The 10,654-nt window shown below is 44.3% G+C and overlaps 2 protein-coding genes across 5 annotated transcripts; one reads left to right on the top strand and one right to left on the bottom strand.

Annotated features, from left to right (window-relative positions):
- Positions 1-59: 59 nt before the first annotated feature.
- On the bottom strand, positions 60-5,944 carry lrrc32 (leucine rich repeat containing 32). 3 transcript variants are annotated; one of them, XR_009718128.1, is made up of 4 exons: positions 5,664-5,944; positions 5,334-5,427; positions 2,313-4,228; positions 60-78 (listed from the first exon to the last, which is right to left on the bottom strand). XR_009718128.1 is itself a non-coding variant. In XM_061299059.1 (3 exons), the coding sequence occupies exons 1-3, from the start codon at positions 5,843-5,845 to the stop codon at positions 2,381-2,383; spliced, it is 2,124 nt and encodes a 707-aa protein (XP_061155043.1). In that variant the 5' UTR covers positions 5,846-5,943; the 3' UTR covers positions 1,862-2,380. The 3 variants fall into 3 exon arrangements, 1 of the variants encoding a protein (XP_061155043.1); XR_009718127.1 differs by lacking the exon at positions 60-78 and adding an exon at positions 999-1,407; XM_061299059.1 differs by lacking the exon at positions 60-78 and having other exon boundaries at positions 1,862-4,228; positions 5,664-5,943.
- A 990-nt stretch (positions 5,945-6,934) lies between these two features.
- LOC133167965 (serine/arginine-rich splicing factor 1B-like) lies at positions 6,935-10,150 on the top strand. 2 transcript variants are annotated; one of them, XR_009718129.1, is made up of 5 exons: positions 6,935-7,431; positions 7,829-7,989; positions 8,074-8,246; positions 8,751-9,394; positions 9,683-10,150. XR_009718129.1 is itself a non-coding variant. In XM_061299148.1 (4 exons), the coding sequence occupies exons 1-4, from the start codon at positions 7,238-7,240 to the stop codon at positions 8,958-8,960; spliced, it is 738 nt and encodes a 245-aa protein (XP_061155132.1). In that variant the 5' UTR covers positions 6,935-7,237; the 3' UTR covers positions 8,961-10,150. The 2 variants fall into 2 exon arrangements, 1 of the variants encoding a protein (XP_061155132.1); XM_061299148.1 differs by having other exon boundaries at positions 8,751-10,150.
- Positions 10,151-10,654: the final 504 nt, after the last annotated feature.

Here is a 10,654-nt window from a genome sequence, read left to right as displayed (position 1 = left end):
CAATAAAAGCAGTGCTTTCTGTGTACTCCCACAACCTTTGCACTCGTCTTCTTCCGCACTCGTCCAAGCACAATATTTCTGTTAAATAATATTAAACAAAAGAAAAATCAATACTTAAGAAATGCAGTTCATTAAGAAACCTCTTGCTGTCTCCAAGTCGTCAAAGGGTGAGTTCGACTTACTTTTATTTTCTTCTTCAAGTCACGTGCAAACCGATTATTTCCATTTTGTCGCTGTGAAATAGATTTTTGACGCTGATTGTCAATTGTCGCTAATTGAAGAGACACGCAGGCAAGCGAGAGACGCAAAGTCACCTTCAATGGGCGGTGAGCGCGCACACGCTGAGTGAACATGCTGTGTGCGCCTTCACACAATCATCTGTTTATTATCTCGTTATCATCACGGGGTGTTTCTGCAACACTTTGTCTAAAATGTGAGTATTTCCACAGTACCGATCATTTTTCACGATGAAGCTGATATAAATGCATATCATGCTTTTAAATAATCAGTCAAAAAATACCATTAACAACAATTTCGATAAGACAAATTTTACATTACAATGATCAACCAAACAAAACATAAATGACTATGTGGGCAAGGAGCAGGGTCCTGAAACTAACCAATATAATTAAAAACAGTAAATATTATAATATTGCTGCATCGTAGTTCATAAAAATGATTAGCCTGGTGGTGTTAAACCCATTGTTTACTCATCCGTGTAAAGCCAATTAAGTGTGTGCGTGAGCGTGTGTAATTTTGCTGACTGCCAAAAAGCTGTCAGGGTGAAATTGAAGGCATTCAAGTCATTGTTGTCGCTGATGTTGCTTATCTTTGCTAAAAAAAATAATTAAAAACTCACTGTCGTTTCGGGCGCCATCTGGCGGAGATTCGAAGACTGCGCTTGTAGCCAATTTAATATGCCAAGAAAAGCAAGTTTAAAACGTATATTATTTGTTAAATATGATATACAAGTTGATCATGAAAAGGAAGGGCCAAGAGAAAGAAAAGTAATTTTATTGGGTGCTTAAAAGCTATTTTTCTTCTAATTAAATCACTTTTACCACAGCTACAGTTGTATCTTATCTCACACCAACTATCATTTACTGTACACCAAAAAAATACATATTTGTGTCAGGTAAATGTCCTCCAATTCTGGAATGAATTAACCTAATAAGTACCATTTGGTTCATTTACCGTACCATGTTCTGGAATTTATTGTATGTTTACAAGTTCCTGTGTAGTCATGTTTTTGTTTAAAGCTGTTTTTTGATCTCAGTGGGACTTAAGTGGACTGTTGAGTGTCACCATGAGTCACTGGCAGCTCACGCAAACTTGGATGGTGAGTGACCGAGGCCTGCTTCAAATTAAGCTCCCCCAAGGCCTCTTCTGAACCTCCCTGGGCCCATCCTGTAAATGCAAAACTGGATTTTCACTCATTATCATAATTGTCATTATTAGCATTGTTTATTGTTGTGTTGCTCATGAATACAAATTTATGGATCAAATCTACAGATTAAGATCACTTGAGTGTGACATAAACAAAAACCGTCTAGACATTTGATTGTGTTTATTACGGCTAAATATAGACCAAGATTCCATCTCGGCTTTCCTGTAAAGAAGCAGCGCCTTCCACAAGTCACTTTGACATTGCTCTAGTGCTTAGTATGGCATCTTTCTATAAACCATTTAGTTAGCAACTATGCTAGTCTCCATAAACAGAGAGAACGTCTCTCTGCATAATACGTGAGAAATACTTTCAATTTTGTTTACTTTCACACAAAACATTTGACACAAACGCCAGAGCTAACATTGGAGCATTCAAGTACACCCAAAGCTTCTTTGTCAAAAAGAGAAAAAAAGAAAGTGTTCACACGTTTATATTTAATCACACATGTTGTCAGTGTACATAATCTTATGAAATGATGTTTTTTGCTACAAACGTGTTCCATCATAGTAAAACAGTGTCACAATTATTATTGCGAGTGCTCAGTCCGATAGTTTTAAAATCTCCATCTCGGCTAATATAAAAATAAATTATATGTTGTTTTTTTAAAAAATAAATGTCATTAGTGTTCACAAATGACAAAAAACAAGAGGAAGCGTAAAGTGCAAAACTACTTGTGGCGTAATAAGAGGATCGGTCGCCAGTCTTCGATGATGACATTATAATTGACCCACTATTTCTTTTGCGATCGTTTGTAGTGTTGTTAGCTTTATTTTCAAGCTAGTTTCCAGACTAGTTAAACCGCTAGTGCATGATTATCTTCTTGTCATGGGAAATATTAAACCTATTAATGACTGTAAATCCTTACCTATTAAGAATTTTGAAAATCTGATTTGGAGATCGGAAATCCATTTCTTTTTTTATTGTTGTAATTCTTCATGCGCTAAACCTTCGGATGTATTTCCCCTTCCTGGACTTGCAGAATTTCACCAGCAGTCCCAAGACTATCACCACCAAGAACACAGTGACCACAATGATGACGATGTAGTTGGCTTTCTTTTGCCCACTGCACATTTCCTGAGTGACCTTCTCGATGTTGACCGGTTCCGAGCCCTCGTGGAGAACGCACGTCGCGGCCTCGATGTCGGCCACCACCACGGCTGAGTGCTGAAGCAGGCGTACTAAATCCAGGTTACCGCAGCAGCTGAGCGGATTGTCACCCACGTAGAGTGTCTTCAGCGAACGTTCCAGCGCTGCCATGGTGGTGCGCTCCAGGGTGACCAGACTGTTGTTCTGCAGGTTGAGCGTCTCGATGGACAAGTCTCGCTTCCATGCGGGGAGGCTGGTCAGGTGATTGGTGGACAGGTCGACCAGTTTCAGGCTCCTCAGCGATGACATGTCTGTGTTCAGATGGGAGATGTTGCTCTCCCTCAAAAGCAGCTGGACCAGGGAGTGCTCCAGACCGCCCAAGGAGTCTTGGTGCATCTCCATGCCGTGGTTGAGAGACAAGTCCAGCAGTTTGAGAGGTGTGTTAGCAAATGCTCTACAAGGCAAAGTCTTTAGATTGTTCTGAGAAAGGTAAAGGAACTTCAGCTTTGGAAGAGAAGAGAACAAGACACAACTTGGAGGATTTTGATCTGGTTTTGTCTCTGAGGGACACACTTGGAGATTGTTCCCGTGAAGCTGTAGGAGGTTCAGACTTGGAAGTTTCTGGAACGTTTCTTGTGCAAGGGTTCTCAGGTCGTTACCTTGCAGGAAGAGCTCCTCCAAAGCCTGCAGAGTTCCTTCACCGAGCGAAAGGTTCTGTAGGGAGTTGTAACTAAGGTTGATAATCTTGGCTGCAAGAAGGAGGTTTTGGTCGGTGACGGAAAACATGGAGACGCAGTTGTTGCTAACGTTCAGGACCTCCAGTGACATCATGCTGCGAAAGAAGGACTGCTGCAAGTCTGTGAGCTGGTTGTAACTTAAATCTAAGTATCTCAGGTGCTTCAAAAGCGTCTCGGACATTTTTGTCTCGGCCACGTCCGTCACTTGGACACTCTGCAAACGGTTGCGTGACAGGTCCAGATGTTGGATTGCGTTGTTTGTGGGCAACAGTGGGAAATAAGGCAGTTTATTTCGGCTCAGGTCCAGAAAGGCGAGGTGGTACGGCTCGGCTGATTTGGTGCTCTGGAAGAGCTCCAGGCTGTTCCTGCTGAGGTTTAACACTCTCAGGCAGCTCAGGTTAAAGTCCGTGATGCAAGTGATAGAGTTCTTGGACATGTCCAGCTCGCTGAGGCCATCAAGAGAGTCAAAGGCACCGTCTTCAATCTCCAAAATGACATTGTTGTGGAGGCTAATCCTCCTCAAGGCCAAGGCGCCGCTGAAAGTGTTTTGGGCAATCTTGGTGATGCTGTTGCTGCTCAACGAGAGGTCCATCAGCGAAGGAGTATCGGCTAGAAAGAAGTCAGACATCCCCGTATACAAACCATTACTGGAGAGGTCCAGACATTCCACGGCCGCTAGTGTTCCGATTTGATTTTTAGCTTGAGCAAACAAGTTGAGACGATTCCCAGATAGGTCCAGGACTCTGAGGTCACACATGGCTTCCAAAAGTCCTGGCTGAATGAAGTGGATCATGTTGGAGTGCAGATCCAGTTGATGCAAGCCCGTGTGGCCAGCCAGTGTGTCGCGGCTGAGATTCCACAGCTGGTTGTGTGAGAGGTCCAACGCTTGGACGCCCGTCGGGAGGTCAACGGGGGTGCCGGTGAGGCTCAAATCCCTGCAGATCGCACTCGTACCCGCCTGCCGGCGTAGACAAACACACAAAATCCCCAAACATGTTCAAAGAGCACTTTTTGATTTACAAGGCCTGCGATGTGGAGACGTTTAGAACCATCGGGCCAATAAAAACCTCCTTTCTCGGTAAATCTGTTATTTTGCTGTTTAGAGACATAACACCATCCGGCTGGACGTTTCTCACCTCCTTTGGCCAAGAAGATAAATCACGAGGGAAATTCCAAAACCATGTACCGACAAAAACGTTCAAAAGTACCTCATGGTTGGTAACTTTCTCTCCCTTGGCACAATGTATATATTTGACTTTTTTTACGTTTATAATGGAAAACATATGGCCAGAAGACCCCCACCGGCCCAGCACCACCACCCAGCCGTGGTCCCCCCTCCGGTCCAAAAACAGCCCATAAAACTGTCTCCATCTCCAGTTTCTCACTAGAGCCTTTCAGATTCTCAGCATACTTGCGGTTTTGATGAAAAGCTTCTCGTTGCTTACCAAATGACGTAAACAAAGGCTACCTAGCTAGTAAATGTTTTTTAGTGAACCCTGGGGTACACCTAAAACATTTAAGTGGATTATATTAGCATTTTCATTGATTGTCCCTTCTTTCTTACTCTCTTCTGTCCCTGCGTGCAATTTTCAGCCTTTTTTTTTGATCATTTCCATCCTGCAAATGTTTCCAAAAACAATTTTTATTAGTCAAAATCATGATTGAGCGGCTAACTTTTCTTTCACTTACGACGCATATGTGATTGAACTTCTCATCACTTAGCAAAGGCGTAATTCCTTTGTAATTCATAAAACGGGAAGTGGGGTGACTTTTCTTTTGCGTACCCGATTTGTCACCCGCTTACAACATCGCAGCACGGGTGTCGGTAATCTCAAGGGTGTGTCTACTGAGAAACCTGGGTCAAATAGTCAAACGTGATTCACTGGGAATATCTCCAGAGTGAAGTCAAATAAATGAAACAGCTCAAGCAGATTAGGAATCTCATCCCCGTTGCCGTGTGCAACGTGTCCAAATAAACTAAGCCCTGTCTATTTATTTAGATTAAAACGTGAGGAATGCACATCTGCTGAACAAACACGAGAAAGGGAGTAACGTTCACTTACGATGTGGCACGGAGGGCGATGGTGAGGAGGGGGGATCGCCGCCACCACGCAGCCAACCAGAAGCGGGAAGAGCAGCGGGAAGGAGGCCATGATGCTGCGGAACAAGGACATCATCAGTGGACGCTTGTACAGGCACAGGCGCAGGCTGGAAGTGAAAGGCCCCACGTAAAGAAGGCCAAGAGGAAGTAGACCTGTGCTGACCTATGACTGAGCTATTTATGTCCTAACAAAAGGGGCTTTTTTTGTTTTCTTTTTAAAAACTGGTTCGACAGAAAGCCAATGAGAAGAAATGAACTTTAGCTTAGTTTTAGACAATCCACAAACAGATACCTGACTCCTGGCACCCGATGAATCTTTGCTGTGTGTCTTGAGCACGTCGATTTCACATCTTCAGCCACTTGTGCGCGCACGCCGCCTTCCAACACCCCCAAAGGAAGATCGACAGAGATCGCACGACCACTGCAATCCCCAACGCTCCTCTCCGATGACGCTTTTCCCTTCTTCCTCCTCATGCCGCTCGGCTCGGACTGCTTGTTCCAGCATCCTGTGAGAACATCCTGCAGGCCCCCCCCGCCTCTCCCTCTCTTCTCAGGGAAATGCCTTAAAAGGGGGGTTGGCAGTCCGATGGATTCTTCATTTCAGGGAGACACGTGTTTATGTCTTGCGCAAATACCCCCAATTTATCAAAACCTGCCCCTTTCTCTGTGTTATCATCAGGAGGAATTTGGGATATTTCAAACGATTGAAAGGTTACATCTGCTTTTGCTTAATAAGAAAAACATGCTTTTTATGTTGTATTTTTATAACATTTGAAACAAGCATTTAGGAATGGGAGGTGTTGATGAGTCCCACATTCTGATGACTTGACGTGTCTTATTGTCTTGTGACTCTTTGGTTTGCACCACGAATGACAGTATAATGAAAAAAACATGAAGATTTTTTTTTTCGTCTGTTTCGAGTGAAAATGGATATTGACCCTTTTGCAGGTGATCCACAGGTGTCCAACTCAAGGCCCGGGGGCCAGATACATCCCGCCACATCATTTTATGTGGCCCGCGAAGACAAATTGTGCATCACATTTGTGTGTCATTACTAGAATTGCAAGTTGTCTTCACTTTTAATAGTATCTCTTTTTTTTTTAAATATTTGACCAGTTTTTTACTTATCTGATTTGAAAATGAGTTATTTGTCAGTTTGTTTTGTAGCTTTTACTGTCTATAATATGAGGTGCTCATACATTTATTTGGGTTGACAGTCATAATGGCTCTCCGAAAGAAGCTATGACTACACTGCGGCCCGCGAAGAAAAAATTTGTTTGACACCCCTGATTTACACAGTCACATTTTAATTTAGTAAGGAAAGATTTGATGAACTCAAAATATTTGATTAACTATCATATTTTCAATGTTTTATTATGTATTTACTTTATATACATTGGGTTTGGCACAAAAACATGTTTCCATTTCAATTGATCAAGGTTTATTACCATCAAATTAGTAAATAAAATAATCCAAAAGGGATACTGACGATTACGCTCACTGACGTAGTTTACACGTTTCTCCTGTAGGTGTCAGTGTGCACAACTCCCCAGCTACTTTTAAATAGTCCAACGAAGAAGACGTAGATGTTGGCGGAAAGTGGAGAGCCAAGCACCTTGAGGGAATTAGCGCAATCTGCTTCCTCGTTAATACCTTGAGCCATTTAACGTATACCGCGACCAAGTCTTGCCTAAAATATTCCCCGCGTTGTTCCCAACGGCCAGGTGAGAGGAGCTGAACTGCAACTGCCCTTCTTAGTCGTTTAAAACCAGCGAACACGCTAAGTAGCCTCGCTCGCTAGCCTCACTAGCTAGCCAGCTAGCCCATTCACTTCCACGCTACCACGTCCATTGTGCGCTAGCTAGCATGTCTAGCGGAGGCATTATCCGCGGACCCGCGGGGAGCAATGACTGCCGCATCTACGTCGGCAACCTGCCGCCCGATATCCGCTCTAAGGACGTCGAAGACCTCTTCTACAAGTACGGCTCCATCCGTGATATCGATCTGAAAAACCGACGAGGAGGACCGCCATTCGCCTTCGTGCAGTTTGAGGACCCGAGGTGAGCGCGAAGCGCACGTCTCTAGCGCGGGTTGTCCGTTTAAATTCAAATTGTATCTATTCAAATTGCGTTTTTATTCAGATATTTCGCAAAAGAAATGTGCATTTAATGGCACATTTGACTAAGCCTAACTACGGTAAACTTGAGGCCCAAATGTATCAAACAAAGACCGTTTATTTTATTCTGAATTGCTTGTAAAGTGAACGTTTTCTACAATTTAAAATGAGGGAAATTTACTCTGGTTTTGTGTTGCAGTTAGCTTCTCTAAAATGTAATTTACCACATTACAATACAATCAAGTCTAAGACTATGTGCAGATCAAACAAAGCAAACGTTGAAACTATTATAAAGTATGTGTGCACATATGCAGTAGCTATGTAACTGTTTGATTTGACAGGGACGCAGATGACGCCGTGTACGGTCGTGACGGCTATGACTACGATGGCTACCGACTGCGAGTGGAGTTCCCCCGAAGTGGACGAGGAGGAGCTGCAGGCCCACCTAGGGGTCGATACGGACCACCATCTAGGCGCTCCGAGTACAGGGTCATCGTGTCAGGTGAGCTGTGGCTTCCTCAGTGTGCTAGCTTTGTGTAAAAGTCACTTAATGCGTGATTTACATATGCATTCATTATTTTTTCAGGTCTCCCTCCTAGTGGGAGTTGGCAGGACCTGAAGGACCACATGCGAGAAGCGGGCGATGTGTGCTACGCTGACGTGAACCGCGATGGCAGTGGCGTGGTGGAGTTTGTGCGGAAGGAGGACATGACATACGCCGTGCACAAGTTGGACAACAGCAAGTTTCGCTCCCACGAGGTATGTGGGGCGTAGGGGAAAGAGCCCGAAAAGCGGGCACAAAACATCTGAATTGTGCAGAGAGTTATTTTAATGAATGAATAGACAAATGAAGTATTTATTTTTGTTTCTTGTATTTGCCGTTTGGCTGTTTAGATATAATTGCGACTCCACATTGAAGACAATATGACATGTCATCACTATATACGTTTTACAATCAATGCTAAGACTATTCCTGCACAATGCAAATGCTCGGTGGGCTGCCGCCTAAGCAGGGGAGACCTGACTTCCCTCTGCCCAGCCGCTTCGTCCAGTTTTTCCAAGCAGGATCCCGGGGCTTTCCCAGGCCAGCAAGGGAGACTGTCCAACATGTCCTGGGTCGTCTCCGGGGACGCGGCTCTCGGGGGGGCACATGTCCAAAACACCCAACCCACTGCCCGGCCACCTCATGAGGAACAGCCGCAGCTGTTCTCTAAGCACCCGATCCGTTTGCCATGCAACACTAAGCATTTCTTTTGTGTGCAGGGCGAGACGGCGTACATTCGTGTTAGGATGGACGGCCACCGCAGCCCCAGCTACGACCGCTCCCGCAGCCGGAGCAGAAGCCGGAGCCGAAGCAAGAGCCGATCACGGAGCTACTCCCCCGCTCGTCGCGGCCGGGCCTCGCCACGCTATTCCCCACGGCGCTCTCGCTCCCATTCCCGTTCCCGCTCTCGTTCTCGCTCCCGCACCTAGAGCCGCCGGTGCCGCGCTGACTTGACGTAGAGCGGCACGTCAAGAGAGAGGGCAAAAGAAACCTCGGAGTTGGATCCCGTTTGTCATGTATTTCTCATCAGCCCTGCCGTTTTGGGTTTTTTGGTTGCTGCCCGTCCCCCTTTCCTTCCCTTCACTGTGTTGGGTGACTTTTTTTATTTTTTTTATTTTGTTTTTCATTTTACTCACCATTCCGTCATTTTCCCCACCCCCTCTTCCCAGCTCCTTGAACGCTGCCGCTATTGCTGTGCTTTTTCTTTGGCTTCTCAAAGCATTTTGTCCGCTGATCTTCTTGTGTGTCTCTCTGTAGAGATCAGAGCGGCAGGATAGGATGGGAAGAGAAGGAAACAGTTCAAATTAGGATAAAGAGGAGGAGGAGGATGAGAAGGAGGAGGATACAAATGTGGCACGCAATGGTATGATGGTTGTGCCTTTACAAACATCTAATTGTGAGGCTGTTCACATGTTTTTACACTTAAAATGGTGCCCCATTCTTGCTCAATACTCAATCACCCACTGCAGAAATAAGCTTCTGCATTCATTTTGTTTGTAGGTGGTACCCGCCACCCTTTTTTTTTTCTTCTTAATTTGCTTTGTAGTTTTCTCCAACCCTGTTAAGTGTCATCAAAATGTAGATATTTTTTCCTTTCAATGCGAAGGTGTGATTCTAACTCCTTCTCTTTGGTTCTGCTGGTATTCTGAAGGTTTGGACTGGGCTCATTGTCACCCCATCCGGAGCCGGATCAGGATTTAGGATTTTTAGGCATCAGGATGGATACAAGGAGCAGGAGCGTTGGAGAATTTTCTTTGTTCGTTTGTTTGTTGTTTGTACCTGGACAAGTTCCCACGTCCAACCTTTCAAGCATTGTAGTTCATAGTCTAAGCTAATTCGGCGTTCCCAAAGAAACACATGTAGTAGTAATTTTCCATGTTGTGGAATTTCATAATTAGTGGCAGTGTTGTGACTTTTTTTTAATTATCGTTGGAAAAGGAAGAGCTGGGATCAAACCCTCGGAGGGCTTCCCGACAGTGGAGGGAGAGGATAAAAAGAGTGAGGAAATGTGGTTTGTATCTTAGATCCGCTTTTTCCTGGTGGGATGGTTTGTTTTTCATAAATAGAGTCTCCGGTGTCATCAGAGCTTTATTCTCTTTTAATAAAAGTTTAAAACGTATACCATGTGTCCGGAGTTTTCATTGTGAATGTAATGAAAACCTGTTTAACTGCTCATTTCTCTGTGCATTCCTACAGATACAAGGTACAGTAACAGATGTGAGTGTTTCAAGTTAATTGTATAGAACGACTGCAAGAAGCAATGAAATATTCACTGAGAATAAAATTTCTTGCACACCTTTTGTCTAAATGTCAGTGTAATCATCAGGCAAATTGAGGTAGAAGGCTTGAGATGAGCATTCTGTCACTATCGTAGTCACGAGTCTTTGGTCGTGTGGTTAACGTCATGGCCGACGATGGGAATAGTGTTCGAGACCAGTCTTTGGGCTGTACTTTGTCAATTTTCTCTCACTTCTGCATAAAGATTGTGCCGCTTATTTTTCATGTATTTTTTTTCCTTTCGCTTGTTTAATACTGCTTCATGATTCGCTGAGGTCTCAGGAAGTGGGCGGATCAATGAGAATTAAATGCAATTGGTTGGAAAGGAGGCGCGGTGATGCAGACG

The sequence above is a fragment of the Syngnathus typhle genome, linkage group LG15 (genome assembly GCF_033458585.1).
Source record: "Syngnathus typhle isolate RoL2023-S1 ecotype Sweden linkage group LG15, RoL_Styp_1.0, whole genome shotgun sequence".
Lineage (NCBI taxonomy): Eukaryota > Metazoa > Chordata > Actinopteri > Syngnathiformes > Syngnathidae > Syngnathus > Syngnathus typhle.
This window is presented reverse-complemented; position numbering and strand designations above follow the sequence as displayed.